Source organism: Suricata suricatta, chromosome 1 (assembly GCF_006229205.1).
Source record: "Suricata suricatta isolate VVHF042 chromosome 1, meerkat_22Aug2017_6uvM2_HiC, whole genome shotgun sequence".
Lineage (NCBI taxonomy): Eukaryota > Metazoa > Chordata > Mammalia > Carnivora > Herpestidae > Suricata > Suricata suricatta.
Window position 1 is genome coordinate 33132223 of NC_043700.1, and position 24756 is coordinate 33156978.

The following is a 24756-nucleotide window of genomic DNA, read 5'->3' on the forward strand; positions in this document are numbered from 1 at the left end:
GTGAAAACTTTTGACTTCAGCCTTCTCAAATCCCAACATCTGATCTATTTTGAATAGGTTTTATGTAAAAGGCTGGAAAGGAAAATGAAAGTTTCTGTTTATTGTACAAAGTTTCATAGTTAAAATTTTTGGGAATTACATACTCTTGATTACATAGGCATTTATATATAGTATACCTTTCAGAATAACTGTCAAATTGATAAGATACAAATACAGATCCTGTTTTTCCATTATCTCAAGCTTTTTTAATGAAGGTATCTTAAGTTAAACTTAAAATGGCTAGAATCTCTATAAAACTAGGTTCCTTGACAATGGCCATTTTCTACCTATCTTAAACGGAAAATACTTGTTTTAAAGGATTCCCAATTATTGAATGAAATTGAGCAAAAGAAAGTATTGGTTAATATACTGATGGTAACATTCAGAATGTACTCCAAAGAAAGCCAGCATGGTAGTTATAAACTTAATACTTAAAATGGTGGCTCAGTTAAACACAGTCACACACACACATATACATATCCCTAGTAAAAGTACTATTAAATGCCTAGCAAGGTAGAATAAAATATTTACTAAGTGACAGAAACTTCATGCTATCACTGCCACTCATCTGTGTAAAGCCTCAAAAGCTGGCAGTTCAACTGATAATTCAGTATTTTCGTACTAACAGTACTTTCTTAGGGATGGGGAGAGGGAAAAGACACCAGTGGTGACTTTTTATTTCTTTTGACTATTTGAATCCTTTCTGCCACTTGTTACAATGTGGCACAAAACATTTCAGACTTCCTCCTCCATGTACTAGCTGGGTTTCAGAGCAGGATACAGCTGCAACTGCTCCAGGAAAGAAGGACACAAGGCTTCCCCGCTAAGGGCACACAGCCCCAGGTGCTTATCGCACACAGCGCAAACGAACTGACAGCCTGCCTACAATGGACTCTGGCAGGCTGCCACTGATTTCATCTTCTACCGCCCACCTCATCTGGCTTTTTTTTTTTTTTTAAACAGAGACACAAAACCAAAACAACTCAAGATATGTCACACTACCTAAATTCTAGTAAAAATATTTTATAGTGCTTTCACCAAATTAAAAGAACTATCTCCTAAAACAAAAGACCAAACCAAACCAAACCACGCCAAAATCAAACCAAAGACCTCATCTTCAGTATGGCCTAAACATAATCTAATTGGCTTGATATACCATAGAGTCCTTTCGAAGTTCAGAAAAGTTAGCACTTATATTTAAATAAATGAACTGGGGGCACCTGAGTGGCTCAGTTGGTTAAGCTCCAACTTGGGCTCAGGTTATGATCTCACAGTTCGTGAGTTCGAGCTCCACGTGGGGCTCTGTGCTGACAGCTCGGAGCCTGGAGCCTGCTTTAGATTCCGTGTCTCCCTCTCTCTCTGTATCTCCCCTGGTCATGCTCTGTCTCTCTCTCAAAAGCAAATAAACATGTAGAAAAAAACAAAAACAAAAAAACCCCAAAAATCTGTATTTGGGGATATGAGTTAACTTCTAAAATGTTTACTAAATACTAAAAAGTGTTTTATTGTAACACAGCGGAGATACTCTGTAATGCTGAATGCTCTGTTTTCAGCAAAAGAAATTATTTAATTTTTTATTTATCACAAACTCAACTTCACTGACCCCCTGAGGGCCAAAACATGGTTTTTACTTGATCAAGCTCTTGGCATATTTAAACACCAAGAGCTGGCAAGTAAGAAAGCTCGCCTTGCTGGCTCTTAGCTACCACCACTGCATATGTTGCCTTGGCTGCATCCCATCAGGACTTCCTCAATGCCAGACCAAAACATGATAAAATATAACATAAACAATTAAAAAATAAACGTGCTCATCTCTCCTTCCAAGTGAAATCTCAATCAGTTGAAAGTTGTGGATTAAAGAATAGGATATGGGGAGAGTCTGCATCAAGCAGAAGAACTGTTTGCAGAAGGGAACAGATCAAGCTTTGGATACGCCATACAGGAACACTGAGAACATATCTGTGATTCTAAGTTACTTAAAAAGTTTAGAATTTAGCTCAATTTATAGAAGAATTAATATTCTAACAATCTGAATGTTTAATGTTACACGAGGGACTACTGAAAATGTTAATGTCTCAGGGATATTATAGAATCTTTATTTCGGTGGGGAAATATGCCAATGAACTCAAAGAAATGGAGAAAAAGGACTGATACTCACCTCTAGCACAAACGAAACAAAAGCCTACATTTATGGCAGAGGATGAACTGCTGCTCCGCTTGGAATGGTTACTACAGATGAGAACGTAGGAGGACACAAATATGCTTCCGGCAGCAATGCAAGCATCTCCAGAATGATAGGCTACTGGGCATCTCAAACATCTCATCATGCGGCCTGTTTAAGGACAAATTAAGAAAAAAATCTACATAATTAGGCATCAACTGGATATAAAATGAGTTTCTTGGAGTTGGGCTCTCTTGGGTCCCATGTGATGCTGTTATAGTAAGATAATATTTTTCTTCACAAGTTTGGCTCTGTCATTCCTTATGCAGGACTCTAAATGCAGTGCCCATTGAGAAATCACTCAGAAAAACTTGTCTGTTCTACTGTGGGAGACAAGGTGGTCTTAATGTCCTCTGATAAAGAAATTTTCAATGTCACCTGGTAAAGAAATGTTTAATGTCACTGTTAAAAGGTAATTTTGAACACAAAACATTTTCTTCTCATGATTTCAACTAGAACCTAATCTCTAATTATCATGCTATCTATTGTGACTGAGCTGTTATATCTACAGATACAAAGAAAGATAATACCTGATATTTTTTATAATAATGTGATTATTTGCTACCGCACTTAAAAAAAGACCAAAACCCAGGGCACCTGGTTCAAATCAGTTAAGCACCCGACTTTGGCTCAGATCATGGTCTCACCATTCGTGAGTTCAAGCCCCAAGTCAGTCTCTGAGCCTGGAACCTGCTTCAAATTCTGTGTCTCCCTCTCTCTCTGCCCCTCCCCCACTCATGCTTGCTCATGTTCTTTCTTGCTCTCAAAAATAAACATTTAAAAAAAATTAAAAACAACAACCCCCCCCCAACAAAACCTGTTATCCCCATTTATGCAGTTTTACCTTTACTTGCTTTGTAGATATCTTTTTCCATGGAACAGGCAGAGCAACAGTGCTGGGGACAACGGAATCCCTTTGATTCAAAGATGGCAGTGGGGAATTTGCGGACACAGGCTTCATGATAAAACTTCCCACATGCACCAACAGAGCAACGCTTCACATCTGTACCAGACACTTTACATGAAAAACATGGGTGCTGTCCTGAAAAATTGGTTGAGGAACACAAATTAAATAAAACCAGATTAAAGCATATTCCTCTTAAATAGAAGCAGCTAAAGTTTATTTAATAAATTTGGCTAAAATAACTGATAATAGTTTGGAGATAAAGCCGTATAGATCTTTACTTTCTCATTCTATAATAAAATTAATCCACAGAAAACCCAGAGCAGAATTTTTCAACATATGGGAGCTGAGAGGGGGAAGGTTTTCCCAACCCAGAATAAATAAATTACCAAAGACAACGAAGATTCCACTATAGTTTCCATACGTAAAACAGACATAAAATGAAAACTCATAATCCTAATACAAAACACACAATATTATAACTAGATATCTTATTCAAACTGTAGAAAATCAAGAACAAAAAGAAAATATTAATATTACCCACAGAAACGACAATGATCTTCAAAGAAGATCAGTAAGACTGAGAGCTGACAAGGGAAAAAACAGAAGCCAGAAAACAATGAGATGCTGTCTTCAAAGGGCTGACAGAAAACTTTTACTAAGCTAGCATTCTATATCCAGTGAAAGCACTCTTTAAGAATGGAGTGAAATTATTATATATTGGGGAGGATTAAAAAAAATAGAAGTTGGGTGTTTTTGGAAAGAGATTAATAAATCTGATATCTCTGGCAAGAGAGGCTAATAAAGAGAAAAAAAGAATAATATCAGAACTGATAAGTGGTACATCTCTACAAATACTACAACTGTTAAAAAAAATAAATTGGCAATAAATCGAAAATCTACATGCATGGACAGATTCTTAGAAAAGCTGGCAGGCTTGGGTGGCTCAGCTGGTTGAGTAACTGACTCTTGATTTTAGCTCTGGTCATGATCTCATGGTTCGTGGGATTGAGCCCCACAACCCTACCTTGGGATTCTTTCTCTCCGCCCCCCCTTTCTGCCCCTCAGCCATGTCTGCTCTCCGTCTCAAATGAATAAACATTAAAAAAGAAAAGAAAAGCATAATTACCACCACTCCCACAAAATTAAATAGAAAATATGAATAGTTCTATAAACTATTAAAGAAATTTAAACTATAATTAAAAACCTTCCAACAAAGAAAACTTTAAGCTCAGATGGTTCCATTGGTCAATCTGCCAAACATCTAAAGTTAGAAATAATGTCAATTAGGATAGATTAGAATAGGATAAAAAGAAGGAATAAGACAGATGTGGAAAAATACATGCAACAAAGATGATACAGGACTGTTCTCTTACAAAAAGAGTTCAGACACGGAGAAAATATATGCAACATATAAGCAAAGGTAACTAATCAGAATTTATACAGAACTATAAATTAATACAGAAACAGAGCAACTTAATATAAAAGTGGGCAGGGGCGCCTGGCTGGCTCCGCCAGTAGAGCATGTAACTCTTGATCTTGGTGTCGTGAGCTCAACCAAACATTGAAGGCAGGCTTACTTTTAGATAGATAAATAAATAAATGTGGGCAGGATACAAACAGGCAATTTACAGAAGGCAGAAAGACAAACAGCCAATAAACAAATGGAAAAATGCTCAATTTCACTAATCAGATAAATGCTAATTAAAACCCAAGTAATATTTTAAATATTAATCAAGAAAAAAGAGCTTGATAATACCAATTATTGATGGGGTATAGAAACAGGTACTCTTATATATCACTAGGAATTTAGGTTCTAAGGAACTACTTAGAAAGCTACATGGCAGTATCCATCAAACATACATTCATTTTCTGTGACCTAGAAATCCTGCTTTCTGCTATCTATATTAGGGAAATCTTGTACATAGAAAAGGAGGCTTACTGAAGCACTGTTTGTAACTGTAAAGAACTGAAAGGACTCAAAGGTCCTTCAATAGAACTGTTAAATAAACTATGATAGATGCATACTACGGAAAATTATGTAGTAATTAAATAGAATATATCTGTATAGACACCAAAAGAGCCCCAAGATAGTGGAAAAAAGCAAACTACAGAAAATTAATACATTTTGTTACAATACACAGAAAAATGTTACTTGTGTGTATGTTTGTGTACACACACATGCTTGAGCTACAATTATATTTTCGTAGGACTATTTTTATATATTATTTGTGTAATTAGAAATAAATTTAAAATACTAACAGATACTAAGAACATCTTTACTACCACCATACACAAATGAATAAAACATAAAGAGATCATTCACAGGAGAGGGAATAAAGATACAGAAAAAGATGTTTAGTTGTAAACAAAGAACTGTAAAGTATAATAACATTTTTGTTAGTTGTTTTATTCTTTGAAGATAACTGTCTTTTTGGTAGGTAATTTTACTATATTTTCTGTCCTTAATTTCTACAGTTTGAATAAGAAGTCTAGCTGCAATTTTCTGCCTCTTTTATTAGGACAGGAGTTTTCATTTTATGAATAGAATTTTAAGTGATAATTTATTGGCCATTTGGATATCATCTTTTGGAAAAAGACTTTCTAGTCTTTCGCCCATTTTTCTCACAATGCTATAAAAAAATCTGAAAAAAATGGAATAGTTTTTTGTTTCATTTTTTACAGAAAGTTAGATTTTATTTTGGAAGTACCTGACCTTTACAAATCAGCTGAATTATAAAAATTGTTTAAAATTAGTACTTAACAACTGTGATGTTCAAATGTGCATTTTTTTCTTTACTGGCTTTATTGTAAATAAAGTACAGCAGGGTTCTGAGTTTTTTTGTTGTCTTGTTACATTTATATAATTTCAAGTTATATTTTAACATGTACATAGATATGAAAGCAGTAGTATTGTTATAAAATAACATTTAGAAAATTAAAAGAAATTATTTTAAAGGTTAAGAAGTTTGATTTTGGGGTGTCTGGGTAGCTCAGTCAGTTAAGCATCTGACTTCAGCTCAGGTCATGATCTTGCAGTTCGTGGGTTCAAGGCCCACATCAGCCTCTGCACTGACATCCAGAGCCCGGAGCCTGTTTTGGATTCTGTGTCTCCCCCTCTCTCTGCCCCTCCCCTGCTCATGCTCTGTCTGTCTCTCTCTAAAAAATAAATAATAAACATTAAAAAAAAAGAAGTTTGATTTTATAGCTTTGCCTAATTGCATACATTGCTCTATATAAAAAAAAAAGGTTTTCACTTGCATAATGATCAGCATAGGTCTAATATAAATGAAAATTGCTATAACTAGTGACAATGTTATAGAGAGCTGAACTATCAAACTCCTTACAGCTCTAAGGATATGAGTGCTTCCAACACCCTCCGCAGTAGGACATGGTCTTCATGTAGAATAATTAATAAATAAGCCTGACTGTTACATATTTTAATCACAAGGTAAAACATTTTATTTATTTTTTTGTATTTATTTTTTTAAATATTTTTTTAATGTTTTAATTTATTTTTGATACAGAGAGAGACACAGCATGAGAGGGGGAGGGTCAGAGAGAGAGGGAGACACAGAACCGGAAGCAGGCTCCAGGCTCTGGGCTGTCAGCACAGAGCCCGACGCGGGGCTCGAACCCACGAACGTGCGATCTGACCTGAGCCGAAGTTGGAGGCTTAACCAACTGAGCCACCCAGGCGCCCCCAAGGTAAAACATTTTAATCACAGGTAAAATGAAAGCACTTTCTTTTCAGAAATCACATTTGTCTTAAACAATAAAAAGTGGCAGTATAAGAATTTATTAGGCATGCATCCTGTAATACTTTTTACATGCTAGTGTTTGTCTTTTGATAAAACTTTCTAAATGACCTTAGATAACGGTTTGGAGTATATTATGTTGGAAGAGTAACAAATTGGTATCAAACTAATTTTCATGAAAATAAATAAAAAATTTAAAAATTGTTATTTAACTGTGATTAAAAATATATAACAAAATTTACTATTTTTACTATTTTTAAATGTACAGTTCAGTGACATTAAGAACTCATTATTTTGCAACCATCACTACTATCCATCTCCAGAACTTTTCATCACCCCATACTGAAATTCTGTACCCATTTATTTATATATATTTTTTAATGTTTATTTTTGAGGCAGAGAGTACATGTGAGTGGGAGAGGGGCAGAGGGAGAGGGAGAAAAAAGATCTGAAGTGGGCTTTGCATTGAGAGCAAAGAGCCTGACACGGGACTCAAACTCATAAACTGTGAGATCATAACCTGAGCCAAAGTCAGATGCTTAACTGACTGAGCCACTCAGGCACCCCTCTGTATCCATTTAAACAAGAACTCCCCATTTCTCTCTAGTAAAAACTAGTGTAAAACAAAACAAAACAACACCTTGGTAACAACTGCCCTACTTTCTGTCTCTATAAATTTGACTAATCTCGGTAACTTATTAAAGTAGAATCAAACAGGGGCGCCTAGGTGGCTCAGTCGGTTAAGTGTCTGGCTTTGGCTCAGGTCATGATCTCACATTTCATGGGTTTGAGCCCCGCATCCAGCTCTGTGCTGACCGCTAGCTCGGAGCCTGGAGCCTGCTTCCAGTTCTGTATCTCCCTCTCTCTCTCTCACCCTTCCCTGCTCGCACCATCTCTCTCTCGCAAAAATAAATAAAAAACATTAAAAAAATTTTTAAGGGGCGCCTGGGTGGCTCAGTCAGTTAAGCCTCCGGCTTTGGCTCAGGATAGATCTCACGTTCGTGGGTTCGAGCCCCGCGTCAGGCTCTGTGCTGACAGCTAGCTCAGAGCCTGGAGCCTGCTTCCAGTTCTGTGTCTCCTTCTCTCTCTGCCCCTCCCCATCTCATGCTCTGTCTCTCTCTGTCTCAAAAATATGTAAAATATTAAAAAAAATTTTTTTAAGTAGAATCAGACAGTATTTGTCCTTTGTGAATAGCTTATTTCATCCACAATCATACCCTCAAGGATCACCCATATTACAGCATGTACTAGAATTTCATTTTTAAATTTTTTTCTCATTTTAAAAAATATTCTATTGCATGAACACACATTTTATTATCCATCCGTTCATTTGTTCATCTATGGACAGCTGGGTCATTTCCACCTTTTGACCACAATGAATGCTGCTGCTGTGCACATGGGTGTACAAACATCTGTTTGAGTCTCTGCTTTTGGTTCTTTCGGGTATATACCCAGAGGTGGAACAGCTGAACCATATGGTAATTCTATGTTTAATTTTTTTAAGAACTGCCATACTATTTTCCACAGAGGTTGTATCATGTTACATTCCTACTGACAGTGCACAAAGGTTCCAATTTCTCCATATCCTGGCCAACAGTTGTTTTCTGTTTTTTGCTTTTATTTGATAATGGTCATTGTAATGAGTATGAAATAGCATTTTATGTGATTTTGATTTGCATTTCCCTGATTCCTAATGATTTTGAATATTTTTCATGTGCTTATTAACCTATTTGTAGATCTTCTTTGGAGAAATGTTTGCTGAAATCCTTTGCCTTTATGGGGTTTTTGGTTTTTTGTTGTTGAGCTGTAGAAGTTCTTTATACATTCTGGATATTAATCCCTTATCAGACATGTGATTTGCCAATATTTTCTTCCACTTTGTAAGTTGCTTTTTCAGTCTGTTAATGGTGAACAAAGTTTTAATTTTGATAAAATTCATTTTTTTTTTTTCTTGCCCATGCGTTTGGTGTTATATCCAGGAAATCAATGCCAAATCCAATGAAGCTTTTCCCCTATGTTTTCTTCTAAGATTTTTATAGTTACAGCTCTTATGTTTTGGTCTTTGATCCATTTAAATTAATTTTTATATATAGTTATTAGGTAAAGGTCCAACTTCATTCTTTTGCATGTGGATATCCAGTTTTCCCAGCACCATTTGCTTTTTGTGTTTCATGTTTATTTTTGAGAGAGAGACAGAGTCAGAGACACGGAATCTGAAGCAGGCTCCAGGCTCTGAGCTGTCAGCACAGAGCCCGAGGTAGGGCTCAAACTCACAAACCACAAGATCATCACCTGAACCAAAGTTGGACGCTTGACCGACTGAGCCACCCAGGCACATCTCAGCACCATTTGTTGAAAAGACTGTCCTTTCCCATTAAATAATCTTTGCACTCTTGTCAAAAAAAAATCTGACCATACGTGTGAATGTTTATTTCTGGGCTTCCTATTCTATTTCATTGGTTTATATTTCTGTCTTTATGCCATTACATTATTTTAATTACTGTAGAATTGTAGTAAATTTTTATTAAAAAAATTTCTAATTGTTTTACCTTGTAGTGAATTTTTAAATCAGGAAGTAAGTGTTCCAACTTTGTTCTACTTCTTTTTAAAGCAAATTTCCCTTCTATATTTTCTTTTTTAATTTTTTTTAAACTTTTATTTATTTTTGAGAGACAGAGACAGGAGGGAGGGGCAGAGAGAGAGAGAGAGTGAGAGAAACGAAGAATCTGAAACAGGCTCCAGGTTCTGGGCTGTCAGGCACAGAGTCCAACACAGGGCTTGAACTCACGAACCACAAGATCATGACCTGAACTGAAGTCAGATGCTTAACTGACTGAGGGATCCAGGCGCCCCTCTTCTAAATTTTCTAATATATGTGTATCAAATTAGACTAGATCTAGACTTCGCTGGCAGAATTCTGCTCTGTTGGGTTCTAAAGGTAAGAGAAAAGCCCTCAGAGTACTTCAATACCCCGATACATGGTGCTTCCTATCAGTAGTTTATACCAGAGATTGCAATGTAAGTGCTTAAAAAGGGCCAGGCAGATTACATAAATAACAGAATGATAGGGTTTTAGAAAAGGGAATGGCAGGGAATGTAAGTAACCAAGAATATGTGCCTGCTAGCTCAGAGCCTGGAGCCTGCTTCACATTCTGTGTCTCCCTCTCTCTCTGACCCTCCCCTATTCCCACTGTCTCTGTCTCTCGAAAATAAAGAACATAAAAAAAAATTTTTTTTTAAAAAGAAAAGAAAAGGGAATGGCAGGGAATGTGAGGAACCAAGAATATGTGCCTGATCTACGTTCACACATTCAAAACATTTTGAAGGCCAAATAATATGACGCGCAGATAATCTGACCCTGAGGCCGCCAGTTGGCAAACTATTCTAAAGTTCTACTTACTGCAGAGTCTAAATGTGATAAATAACATTTCATATAGGAAAAAATACAAGTTATATGTTTAAAACGGCTTTTATAACTTTTTGCATCTGTGTGTATGTATTTGTATTAGAATATAGGACATATGAAACACAATCTCCACCCTGGGTCATCAAGGTCGTCAGAGCAGACAGTACTGAGTAAGGACTCCGGAGTGAAGCTGTTTCCAGGTTTGAATCCCAGTTTCAGCATATGCTGTCTTCTGACTTTAGGTAAGGTATTAAACTTTCTCTCTCTATAAATGGTCTTGATCAGTGGTAGTCTATATAGGGGGAGAGGGGCATAAGGCCACAATGATGAATCCCAAACCCCCATGTCTAAAAAAGAATTTCCAGCAGCTCCATCTTTTCAATAAAAATAAAATCACCATGGTTATAGTTTGTGAGTTTGTGACTAACGTTTATGCAGTCTATTAAAGTCAAGGAAACTTTAACCCAATTTATAGAACACAAAACTTTCACACCCATCTGAAAAATAATTCACTCTATATATTTTAGTTGCTTAGATAAAACACAAATCCATCTCAATGATTTGATCTTAGGAATTCCAATCACCGAATGGTCTTAATTTGCTGAAACACCTATGGGAGTGGATGATGAGAGCTACATAAAAGTGGCAGGAAAATTAGATATCACAGGGGATGCTGGCATCACATACTCCTCGCTGTCTGTCTGTTCATATCTATCAAACTAAGCAAACTTACCGGTTTTACATTCCACGCAGATGAACTTTCCATCAGGGGGTGATGCCAATCCCAGGCACTCCAGGTGAAAGTGTCTGCAGCACTCTCCCTCACAAGGAATCAGAGAGTCACCAGAGCTTTCACAGATCTGCAATAGGGCAAAAAGCAGTCATTCTTAAACTTCAGCAGGCATTAGCATCACTCAGAGGGCCTGTTAAGACAGATTTCTAGGTGCTCTCCCATAGCTTCTGATTCAGCAGATCTAGGCTGGGGCCTGAGTATCTACATTTCTAACAAGTTTCCTGACAATGGTGATGCTGCAGGTCCTTGGCCCTCACTTTAAGAACCACCGAAGTAATTTATTTTAATTTTATTTTTTAAAGTTTTTATTTTAATCCCAGTTAATTATAATAACACATACAGTGTTATATTAGTTTCAGGTGTAAAATATAATGATTCAACAATTCCATATATCACCTGGTCCTCCTGACAAAAATAATAAAATTATAGAAAGATTGTATCAGAGAGTATATATATATTTATTTATATAAAACCATTGAATTAAATAACTATTTCCGGACCCAATACAGTATAAAGTTTAAAAGGCATATTTGATCTTTCATGATTCCTTCTCTGGAATCTGCACACTTTAACTTTTCTCTACAGGGCAAAGCAGTATTTTTCAAAAAGGGCAAATATATATTTAAAAACGTAATACTAGGGCTCCTGGGTGGCTCAGTCAATTAAGTGTCTGATTCTTGACTTCGGCTCAGGTCATGATCTCACAGTTAGTGAGTTCGAGACCTGTGTCAAGCTCGGCACTAGCAGGACAGAGCCTGCTTGTGATTCTCTCTTTCTCCACCCCTCCTGTGAGCTCTTTCTACCCTCTCTCAAAATAAATCAACTTAAAAAAAAAAGTAATACCAACTTAAATTTAAGAAAATGTTTTTGAAATCAATCATCTACCATTTACCTTTTTTTAAGTAAGCTCTAGGCCCAACACGGGACTTGAGCTCATGACCCCGAGATCAAGTTGCATGTTCTATAGACTGAGCCAGCCAGGTATCCATTCCGCTTCTCATTAAGAACTGAGTATCACAATCAAGATTAGCACTGCATATGAATAAAATTCCCAAATCAGAAAGGGAAGAAAAGAACTTTTAGACTTTAAAGTAGTAGAACTTAAGCTTTAAAGTAGTATAATTTAAAAGATAATATTCTCTCCAGCAGAAGGTAAGTATATTATTGGCAGAATATTAGCGCAGTTATTTCAAGCTGTCACTTGCCTACCTGACACACAGTGTCCTTCTTATTGATTCCAATGCCTCTTCTTGACAAACTTGAATCCACGGACTGCACATCAGAAACATCTACCTCTGCAGTAGCGGAAGGGCTATCTACTTGCTTTCCAAAGCCTACCTACATGGAAAACACAACACTTGTTAAGAAAAATAAAACAAAATTTCCCTCAAAGTTAGCTCCTATGAAAATCCTAGCAAGATTTGCTCAAGTAAACCTTGATATAACCTCTTTTTCCTCCTTTCTAAAAATACAAAAAAAAATAGTATATGCCTGGTGTTTTGAGAGAAAACTGCAGTTAAAACTTAAAAACAGAAGTGATGTTTCTGCTATGTAAGAGACCAGCAAAATTAAGACATCCATTAAGTTACAAAAGAACAAAAATGATTTGCTCTCTGAGTATTTAAAAAATTCCCCTATCTCCCCAATAAGTCAAACAAAGCATTTTGTTACTTCGTTTTTCAAAGCAAAAGAGCAATGTGCCCAGAACCTTGAACATATTTACCTGCAGGTCACTCAGTCCTCTAGAATCGGAGTCAGACGTGTCTCTGTATGTTGAACTAGTCATTTCTACATCAGTTGAGGCGCGACTCCTTTTCTTTAGAGGTTTACAGGAATCTGAAATCTCGCTGGCACCTTAATACAACATACCGAAATTAATCCTAAAATAGTGCTTAAAGTTTGCTTTAACTTTTTTGTGGAAGATTCTTTCTTTCCCCAGACTCATCTGTAGTGTGGAAAAAAAAGCACAGCTCTCTTTGTAACACTGAAGTCACGAATCAAAACTTCATAAGCTTCTAACCTTCCTGATAGTGAGTGATTTAATTTACAACCGCGCTATTAAAACATTTAATTCAGCGCTCCTGCTCTAAAGCTATTTTCAGTCAACAGAGCCCAAGTTCCAAGCTAAAAACCAATTCTATCAAACCTACAGGACAGCCGATTGATTTGGAGCAATCCAAAGAACCATTCGATTTGGAGGGGGAAGACATAAAACCCAACACACTGTGTAGCTTACAAATATGGTCGCAGAGACATCTCCATCTTGTTTTTATTAGGGATGTGACAAATCTTTGATTTGTATTCGATTCGTACACGGATAGTGCCATTTTCCCCCGAATTTTGCAATTCAGTTGATTATTGCCCCCCGAACAAATTTTGGATGTTCATAATTGTTCATCTGAGACTTCCTTGGTGAAGTGGCATTTATTGTGACCATTAACAAGTGCTGCAGCACATCTACATATGTCATGTCATTTAGGAGGCACATTGCTGAGGGTTGGAACGGACAATCAATGTTCAAGTGCAGCCAAATCACGAAGAGCTGGATGAGAGGCCTCTATGTGGAATTTGTGCGGGAAGTAATAAATATGAAAAAAAAAAAAAGGCAGAGAATAGTGAGGATTTTTTTTTTTAAAACTGTGTGTAATACAAATCCAGCCAAAACAATAGTGCAAAAAGTTACAAAGCAACAATCTCTTGGGCTAATGCAGTATAGGCTATACAGAAACAGCCACGATGAAATGTGCAGATCAGGCACGGTGAGTACCAGGGAACCAAGGAGACGGTTAATATTTCAACCCACAGTTTGTGTTTTGGATTTTTTTCCCCCAAAATTTCCATACAACAAACAGACATCTAGATCAGCCCAGCAAGCTATGGTGGAAGTGTGCAGTCCAGAAGAGACCATGGAGAAACAAGTCTCCTGAGGCCATGAAGATCCGCAACAGGCTGAGTGAGAGTAGCACTTGGTATATAGCCATGTTCTGTGGTGGAGGATGTGGGCCTCTTTAGACTGCTCAGATTACTGGAACCTTGGTATCACATCCCATTCTACAAGTTTTTTCACTGAATGTTTCCTTACATCTACAAATGAGGGTGCCTGCCCATGTTAACGCTGATTAAAAAACACAAGTACACAAATCTATCTCCTTCATTGCTGGTGTGTGGACCCAGAACACCACCACAAAGTATTTCCTTGGCCTAAAAGATCACTGGATTAACAAGGAGTTTTAACAGAGGAACAGGAGTGCTGTACTGAGAGGCTTTCGAAGGGAAACACAGGTACCGCCATTTCCGATGAGTTTCTGAAAATGCTAGAAAAATGACAGACTGTCAAAGACAGCTGCCATGCTGTTCTCCATGATAACGGCACTAATATTAAAAAAAATAAGAGCTTTTAATGATTGTAATGTGTACAGTTTGGGCTGTTTGGCAAAACCCTGCAGATGTGCATTAATGATGCTTTATTTAAAAACAAAAAACAAAAAAACAAAAACAGTCCATGTTGAAATTGATCAGTGTAAGTTAAACGGTGGTTTTAAGGCTGGACCCACGATTTAAGCTGTACCCATCCAGCTCAGACAAAAAAAAAAAAAAAAAAAAAAAAAAAAAAATCATCTGAATGTTAAAGCAATTGTTCAAGGTCTTGAAGAAGAAACCAGGCAGGAAAATGCCAATAATGATGATTGGCAAAATCAAAATTGAAAACAAAGAAACTGTTTATCGAGCCGCCGACAAAGAAATCTTGCATGGAGACTACAAGTCTGGAGTTTCTGGGATGAAATTGTACAGGAATCTCAGTCCACAGTTTCCTCAATCGCTGCGGAGACGGAGCTGTCACTGAATCTGACAGAGCCCTGCACTCCCCGGTCCGCCGACCCTGTGGAATGGTGGAAACACAACGCAATCAGGCCTCCTAATCTCGCAGCGATCGCGATGTCTTTTCTTGGAGCTCCGCCAAGCAGTGTTCCCTCCGAGAGGCTGTTCAGTTCTGCTGAGGATCTCCACGGAGACCATCGCTGCAGACTTCTCCCCGAGAATGCAGAGAGGCTGGTGTTTTTTTTTTTTTTTTTTAAATAATGCAATTTGCCCAGAGTAAACTACAGGTATTAAATACAGTTTGAATGATCTCATCAAAAACGCACGAATCATGCTATGGAGTTTGTACTGTAGTCAAATTGCACACAGAAAATACAGATATAAGTTTAAGGTTTCTTAAACTTTGTGCATATCTCAAATAGATTTGCATAAGGTCATCTAATAATGGCCATAAATATGCTATGAATCATTTTAATTTAAAAAAAAGATTTTACAGCACTGTAAAAATAAACGTGGCAAGATTTTTTTCAATCAGGTTGTCTTGTCTGATTTGTCAAAGTCCATGTTTGATAAACATTAATAGCTACTATTCGGTATTCAGTCGAATACCAAAAAAAATGGATTCGTCACATCCCTAGTTTATTAACCAGTGAAACCCCAGAATCTTATGGAGAAAAGTTGGAAACAGTATCAAGTCTACATGGTGTTCTCCAATTTACCAAAACAAGTAAGACTTTACACATGGGAGGTACAGAGTAAGATCAACTCTAAAAGACACACACACATACACACACGCACACACCAGGAAATACTTCAATTTCACACAAATTTTTGACTGAAGAGCAACAACAGTGATTTACAGAGACAAACAAAAATACATGAAGTACAAATAATTCTTAAAATTTGGTTTTTAATCAAGGAAATGCAAGGCAACATTATAATAACTCACCTTTCTGTAATCCAGTCTTCACGGTAGCCTGAGGAACTGTTTCAACCTGTTTGAACAGAAAAATATACCATTAATAATGACTTTTTTTTACTTTTAATTAACAGAGGGAAAAAATAATACTTCCATCAATCTAAGTAATGATGAGTGATTAATGTATCTGGAATCTGAACTCCGTCCCATCTTCTGGGTAAACATCTCTGTCTCAAGGTCAGGGAGGGTTTAAATCCTAACTGCCTGTGCTGAATACCAAGTGACAACACACAGCCACATGCTTTCTAGCAAAGACTTTTCCCACCATTCCCTTGGTATATGAAGAGAACAAGAATCCTTTTCTCAGTGTCTGGGAGGCAGGAGAGGGGTTGTTTCTGCAACCAGCCCCGATGTTGCTATAAACCCCTCCCGCCCCAAAGACGTTAGGATAAATTTTTACTTACTATGATACTCAGGTTAATGTAACTCACGCCACTTTAAGACCCTTCCGCGCCTGCACTCACAGCTAAGTTGCTGGGAATCAGGACCCTCTCTGTAGAGAGTGCTACAGGGCTCCATACAGCTGGAAGCTCAATACTTTTGCTGCTAGTACAAACTTAAGAAAATAAGTTTGTGATATTGCAAAAGCACTTTCTTGAGTGTCTTATGAACAGTGTCTTGATCCTACATTAGGAGAGCGAGATCAGAAGTTATTCTGCCAATGTTTATGTACAACACGTGGTAATTTGAGGACTGAACCATTGGAATTAAAGAAAGGATGCTATTGGAGGAGTTCCTGTTTTAGCTATGAGTTGAATTTTATGTTTCTTTAAGATGTGGTGAAATATGCATGTTGCAACACATTTTGTAAATATTTAAGGATTGTTCTAAGCTTTTTAAAAAAATTTTTTTATTTTTTTTACAACAGGTAAAAAAACATACAACAGAAGCGCTTTTATAAGATACAATTAGTAATACAAATATAAAATCTTCTAAACAATCACTGGTATTGTTCTACTACTAACTATTAACACAGTGGCATTAACAATTTATCCCACTTTTTATACTCATTCTGCTTATTAATTTTAAACTCACTGGTCACAGAATTTGGGAACCAGTTGGAAAAAATCACAACTTTTGTTTTGGTAATGAATGTTATAGATTTGCAAGAGCTTAAAAAGATTTTTTGGAATATAATTTCCTAAGTATGAAAGTTAATTATGATAAATGAATGACAAATTAGTATATTATTTAAATTTTAGTTAAATGTTTCTGGGAAAATTGTTTTACATGCTTGGAAATACCATAGTGCACCCACAAAATCACCTTTTAAGTTTGTAAGTTTAAAATTATGAAGGAAATAATTGGAATAGAAAAGTCCACAATTCCATATTAAGTGGTTTTAAAAATATAAAGCTTATTGGAACAAATACTATCCAGAATTCTTTTTGTTTAATAGCAGCTGTCTGGGCTATACAAAATGGATATTCTTCCACTTTAAAAAATTAAGAAAAATTCTTATTGTGAGTTTAATTTAAAGGAAAAATGGGTTCTAAATATTTCTTTGAAAAGGTAATTTAATATGTATACTATTACATTGGTTACACTGGCTTAATACCTTTCAATCAAATGTCCCTCCTTTTTCTTGTTTTTACTTTAATAGGTTTCTCTGATAACCCAATCACAGGTGAGTGCCATTCCACTGGGAAAATAACATTCCAAAAAATCTGTGATACCAACAGAAAAACCAGATCATCTATGATTATCTGTGTCTTAAATATAACTCCCATAGTTAAATTGATTTGATTTGTTTAAAAAATAGAAACAATACATACCAGCAGCTTAAACAAAAAATCAAAATTTAAAAGGGCAGGGGTGACTCAGTGATGGTTCCAAATAAAAATCATGAAAACATGAAATCATTTTGCTCATAACAGAAATTTCAAAATAAATGTGAGGAATTCTTTAAGAGTCTTGTACCACTGGCTTCCCATCTCCTGAAGCCTGACTATTTTCTGTGAAAATGCTTGAAGCAGAATCACAGGGAGGGTTGTATTAGAACTGGGCACTGGAACTCACCAGAGCAGAAGCATAAGAATAGTCCAGAAAAAGAAAACCCAGTGTGGGGAAAGTTTCTCTTTCTTTTAAGATACCATATAAGCCACAACATTTACAAATACAATGCTTTAACTCTCTACAGGTAGGAAGCCAACCTGCTCCTTTTTGATCTTCTTCTTTGGCACAACCTCAGTGGATTTCTCTGATTCAGAACGAGTTCTAATTGATCTTCTCTGTTGCTTCTTTTCTACTGAGCCTAAGAGGTGATTTAAAGACAGGAAAAATAAAAACTGATTTAAGGATGACTTGACATTTATGTAATTAAGATTTGACCCAATTCTCTTTTTTTATCTATTACTTTTGGTCTTTTTTTTTTTTTTTTAAACTTTTGGTGTTTTAATTATAAATCATTAGAAATTTAATCAGTCCTACATATTTAGCATTTTAACAAATGAGTTAAGTTGATTCTATATGTAAAATGCTTAACAGTGCTTGGTGCACTTATAGAAGTCATTGCAACTGTTATATTATTAACAACAAAAGGATGGAAAAGCAGGAAAGGCACAAAAATGTGGCCAACACCAAATATTTAATTTGGATGTCAACAGGACGTGTTATACTTTAAAAATAATTAGTCGTGAAAAACTATTTGAAACAAATTAGCAAGTTTTTTTCATGTTAAATAGTAAAAGAGAAACTATTAATATTTTTAAACAGTAAAATTCTTTGGAAGTAAACATAAAAAAAATCACATGGACCCCATTTTGGAAAGGATAAAACTTAGACTGAAGACCACAACTTGGAAAAACACTAAGTCAGGAATGATTCATTCGGTGATGCTGAGAAGGCATGACGCCTTCAGTGCAGCTGTTCTCCATCTTCCCAGTGCTTGGACCGCCCAAATGGTCCTTCCTAGACAACAATCACCTTTCACTTGCCACAGGGGAAAGCTCCTATCAAAGCAGGCGGAAGCTACCTCAATAAAGCCTTCCACATTACCTTTATATTTTGTGGTTTTGTTGTTCTTGTCTGTGTGTATATGGTTTCCTTCACCTTAGTTCAAAGCCAAAACAAAGAAAGATCCCACTACTTCTATTCTGGGGAAGGAGAAGGTAGTCTGACACTAACAGCTATGGTTAATTTCTACCAGAGAAGTCACAAATGAAGGTGTTGGCCCCTTCCTTCCCTCTCACTCTTCTTACACTGAAGGAATGTTTACTAAGACAACGGATCTTAGACAACCCTCAGTCACCTGAGTATCCCAGAAATCAGAACTGCTTAAAACATACAAGCTTTACTTATTTTGAGAATGTCAACATAACTGTTCCATCAAGTATAGATGGTATCTGATCTACTGTCTTATAGAAAATAAGACAATATGACTTTTTAAAATTGTTCTGAAAGCCACCCGAAGAACACATAAATTCTACATTTAAAACCACTAAACAGCACTATGTTTAAGTCCTAAGAGGAAGGAGGTAAGCACCTCTGAACTTGGAAAATAGCTTAGAAATGCAAATATAATTCTTCAAAACACAGAAATTAGCAGTACCACACTCTCTGTCTCCTAAATTTACTAGGAAAAGGCCCCAGAATTCTCCCTAAGGAGCTAACACCAAATAAGATGACACAATTAGTTTCTGAAAAGAGATCAAGTCTCTTTTCTCAGTTTGCAACTAACTAAAGGTATTTTCACAAAAAACAAAATGGTCATTTAAAAAGGCAAAACCCAGGGGCACCTGGGTGGTTCAGTCTTAAGCGTCTGACTTTGGCTCAGGTCATGATCTCACGGCTCATGCATCGGGCTCTGTGCTGACAGCCTGCTCAGAGCCTAGAGCCTGGAACCTGCTTCGGATTCTGTGTCTCCCTCTCTCTGTCCATCTCCTGCTCATGCTGTCTCTTTCTCTCTCTCAAAAATAAATAAAACATTTTAAAAAAATTAAAAAATAAAAAGGCAAAACCTGCTCATCAACCACAGCTGGTAACCAAATTTAAACCAAGGTCAAAGCTTTAGAACACTCATTAATTTACAACCTAAATATAGTACCTGCCTAAGGAAGAACTGAGTTATAACCTTTCACTTAGAAAAAGAAAAAATCATAGCATAACTTAAATCTTACAGGAAAAAGACTACATGAATGTTCAGTAGCTGAGGGGAAGGGGGGGGGAAAGCTACATTAAAAATAAAAGCCTGGGTGGTTCAGTCACTTGGGTGTTCCACTCTTGATTTCAGCTTAGGTCATGATCTCATGGTTCATGGGATCAAGCCCCAAGTTGGGCTTGGTGCTGACAGTGAGGAGCCTGCTTGGGATTCTCTCTCCCTCTCTTTCTGCCCATCCTCTGCTCGTGTTCTCTCTAAGTAAATAAATAAACATTTAAAAAAGTATAATATTTAAGATCAGTCTAATATGAAGATTACTTTCTCCCTAATTACAATATAGATATTTAAATAAAGATCTCCCTAGCTAAGTATCTCACTTAAATTCAGACAAATTACCAACAGTTTAAAAGAAAGATAACAAAACTGATATACCTAACTATGGGGGGCTGAGGCCAAAAGATTTTAATTTTTTTTTAATTTATTTTTGGCAGAGTGCAAGTGAGGGAGGGGCAGAGAAAGGGAGACAGAGGACCCAAAGCAGGCTGTGCTCTGATAGGCTAAGAGTAGCGAGCCTGATATGTGGCTTGAACTCCTGAATCATGAGCTCATGACCTGAGCTGATTGAAGTGAGATGCTCAACTAAGCCGTACAGGTACTATAACCCCGCAAAAGATTTTTTTAATCTTCAAACAAGGGAACAAATGTTTTCAATTATAGCTAATTCATGCAAAATCTTTTAAGTCCATCTATTTGTTTCTTTAATATCACAGTTTCATTTTTTATACAGTATTTTGAAATGATACAAGTTCTGGACTTAATTCTCCTTACTTTAATGCAACTTCTCTTCCCAACTCACTTTTGGATAAAGTTATAATGTTTAGTATGCCCCATCCAATATATGTCCCATCTCCCTACCACCACCTCTCCCTGCCTTGTATCTCCCCTCAACTTTTTTTTTTAAGAAAGCTACTTCAACTTCTTTCTCGTTATTAGCTCTTATAATAGTAAGAATCTTACTCAAGTTTCCCTTACAAAAATATTGGCTCTTTAGTGCCACTCCATCACAATTCTGCCTGAGTTACAACTGATTGAAGGCTACCTTAGTTCTCAAGGCTTTAATCCTTTTCTAAAAATTACGTGGTTCATTCTTTGATTTCATTCCAAAAAACTTTTAAAAGAACAAAGTGAAACAAACTTCCTTCTCCTAAACTAAGATTCCAAATGACCAAACCAGTTGACAATCTAACTCTTTTCTCAATGGCTATATGAAACAGCAATACTGTTATAGAAACCAAACCCACTAGATACTCAGTTAAACTATACGATCCTTAGTAAATCAATCCCTTAATAAAAATTACTTTGGCCATTCCAAAAGCACAATCTTACTGAATAAAGGTATTTCTCTTTTATTTTTATGTTTTAAAAATTTTTTAATGTTTATTTATTTTTGAAAGAGTGAGAGCATAGCAGGGGAGGAGCAGAGAGAGGGAGGCAGAGAATCCCAAGCAGTCTCCACACTATCAGCACAAAGCCCGACATGGGGCTCAAACCCATGAATCATGAGATCATGACCTGAGCTACAGTCAGATGCTCAACCAACTGAGCCACCCAGGTGCCCCTAACCATTTTTCCTTAAAGCAAGAATAATATAGCTTGGTTCTCAATTCATGGGATCTGTTAATCAGAGAACAGAGTACAATAGGAGAGTTAAACCCTAGTCTCCTAGTTACTAACATCTAAGCATACCTAAGAATAATTAAAAAAAAAAAAAAAAAGCACAGGTATCTGTTGATTAGTTTCTACCAAGAGATGGAGGAAATGGTAAGGATGTGTTAATAGTGCTAGAAAAGTAAAGCTGTTTTTCTCATGCAAAGAGAAATAATCAAATGGTGCATTTACTAAGTTGTATACAGATTTTATAACTGTATTCTTTTAATTATAGAGCCCTCCTATTTAAATTCCTGTAGGAAAAATAACTTACTATGAATAAAGTTCACTAGCTCCTAAACTACGCTTTCCTATTGAAGTAATTGCTTTTATAATTTAGTATTTTAAATATAATTTGGTTTGGTAACTAAAAGTTTCTTAGGAACACAGCTACCATGTTATAGTAGAACAAAATTATGATGCCTCAAAATGGATCTTCATTCTTTGTATTCATATATTCTTCATTCATTACCCACCTGTAGGACCAGATGTTGCTTCAGGAGATGACATATTCTGAGTTGCCTTTTCATTTCTCTGGTTTGGTGTGGAAATTATAAGTCTGTCTTGTCCCCTGACACTTATTTCCGTTTTGTTACCAATTCCCTTTAAAATAAGGAAAAATAAAAAATAGTTGATTAGTAGGCAAATGGCATCACTGACTTACAAAGACAGCTTAAGATGATTTGCTTGAATTTTACTTGGTCTTTGATTGCAGTTAACCTATCATCTTAGCCATTATCAGAGCAATTCTATGAAGTCATCAGGATGCATTCTAAAATATATGAGATTATGTAAAAAAAAAAAAACCCACAACTATTTGTCTAATTCTGCATGATGCATATCATTAAAAACCGAACCCATATCACCTAATTTTCTATCAAAAACAATGTTTTCTGGTCTGAATAGTCTCTCCCTTTACCCCTATCATAGGAAAAGAACTTATGTCATTTTCATTTGGTATAGTACCCTACTACACAGATAAAAATGTCAACAGGTCTTAAAGACAAGAATATCCTTAGATACAGAAATCTGACGTTCACAATGACCATAAATGTGAACCCAATAAGCAATTTGGAGCAGACAGAAGGCAGGTACAATTTTAGGTATTTTTAATGCAATAAAATAAAGGAGTGATTTGTAAATATATGTATTTTTAAGGCTTTCATTTTTTGAAGATCAGTTTTCTCTCAAATTTCATTTAAATTGCACTCTGCAGGGGGGAGGTGTATGACAAAGTTTGATTTGTGTACCAAAAGCAGATAAAAACTAGCTCCAAGAATGAAGCCAATTTGCATTAAAAGAAAATGTGAAGTATTCATTTGCTATTCAAAGCTACCAGCACAATCAAGTGGAGACTGTAACATAAGTTTCTCCAAGTAGCTTAGTCTTACTGAAATCAACTGAACCTCTAGTCAGAGACAACAGAGAACCCTTATGCTTCACTCTAGAAAAATATAACACTTTTATTTTATAAAATAAAAGGTGTTATAAGTGATGAATCACTGAATTCTATACCTGAAATATTATAATATTACACTGTATGTGAACTAACTGTAATTTAAATAAAAAGCTGGAAGAAAAAAAGAAAGAATATCACTGATGAAGCATACCTATATTATTTTAGTGTGCATATGACAATGTTAGGAAATAAACAGAAAGTTCTTAAAAAGCACACACCCATGACACTCAAATTCACAAGTCCACAACTGTGGGAAGGATTGAGAGGCTAGTGAAGAGGGATATGGAGTAAACATAACAAATGTTATGAAACAGTTTTAAAGTCTAAAGCTAAAATCTAAGTATCCTAAACGAAGCTCAGGTCTGGCTGATGGAGGTATTCAGTTTGAAAAGGTATTTTCACCCATTACCCAAGCTATCACCACAGTTAATTAAAACAAACACAGTCCTGGAATTTCTCTAAAATGCATTAGCTATCCCAAGCCAACAAAATTGCTGGTGCAACCACAGATCAGCAGGTACAACTATTATAATGGTTAATTCAGATAACTGATAAAAATAATTTAATAAGAAGCACAATTTGAGGCTAAGAAAAATTAATTATACAAACTAAAAACAGGCAAAGTGCCCAGTTTTTCCAAGAACTTTAGGGAGCTAAGCTCAATTTTGGCTGAACAGACCAAGATTAATCTAGTACAGATGGCATATTACAAAAGAGGGGAAAAAAAGAAGGAAAACATAGCTTTTTGCCTGTCTTTTTTGCCCCCTCTTAAACACAGTAAACTGACTACACATTTCAAATTCAGCAGACAAAAGGGTAAAGTATGATCTTGTGTTGTTTGTGGGGTTTTTTTAAATGACAACGCTGACTGCTTATTAATTACTGTTCCCCCAAAATACCCATAAAAAAGGAGGTACCTTCGTTGAATAAACAAATTGATCGATAAATTTCCCATCTCCTGAAGCATTCTGAAGAGCAAACACTTGTTCAATTTTCACAACTGGAGACATGTTACACTTCTGCAAATCCAGGCTCCCTTTGTGCATTGTAATGGAAGCTGGTAAAGATTTCCTGGCTGCAGCCGTTTTCCAGGCTATTTTAACAGGAGGTGGTTCTTCTTCTTCCACACTCGTGTGCCGCCTCTGGCTCTGTCTCCGAATTTCAGTACTTGATGGTGAGGAGGCCACCTCACCTGCATTGGTCTGTTCTGGCTGAGTATTCAGCACTGACCTTGGTCTCCGCGTTTTCTTAACTTCGGCTTTGGAGGCAACATTCTTTTTTGCTTGGGATAAAGCCTCCTCGGGCTGTTTATCAATATAGATAAAAGTGTACTGTTCTATTCTTTCCTCTCGGGTCATCTTCAATGCTTTCTCTGCATGGGCAATGCCAATATCCCACTGAGCACGTTCTCTCTGAGGTCGGGGTTTCCGAATCTTAAAAAAAAGACACATGGATACACTTTAATCTAATTGGTACATTTAAACCAATATATATTTCCCATGTGATCATGTCATCTCTCCGGGTAACATAAATATCTTTAGGTTCTTCAGTGAAACAAATGAGATGTTCTAA

The 24756-nt window shown here is 36.3% G+C and overlaps 1 protein-coding gene across 1 annotated transcript in view; it reads right to left on the minus strand.

Annotated features, from left to right (window-relative positions):
* The window catches only part of NSD3 (nuclear receptor binding SET domain protein 3), a 75160-nt gene that overhangs the window by 28637 nt on the left and 21767 nt on the right, over positions 1-24756 (minus strand). Inside the window, exons 6-14 of the mRNA XM_029936172.1 lie at positions 24102-24617; positions 22202-22328; positions 18073-18173; positions 15890-15935; positions 12845-12975; positions 12331-12459; positions 11062-11188; positions 3105-3302; positions 2198-2371 (exon numbers count right to left, since the gene is read on the minus strand). Coding sequence (XP_029792032.1) covers positions 2198-2371; positions 3105-3302; positions 11062-11188; positions 12331-12459; positions 12845-12975; positions 15890-15935; positions 18073-18173; positions 22202-22328; positions 24102-24617 — 1549 coding nt within the window. The remainder of the gene's footprint in view (positions 1-2197; positions 2372-3104; positions 3303-11061; positions 11189-12330; positions 12460-12844; positions 12976-15889; positions 15936-18072; positions 18174-22201; positions 22329-24101; positions 24618-24756) is intronic.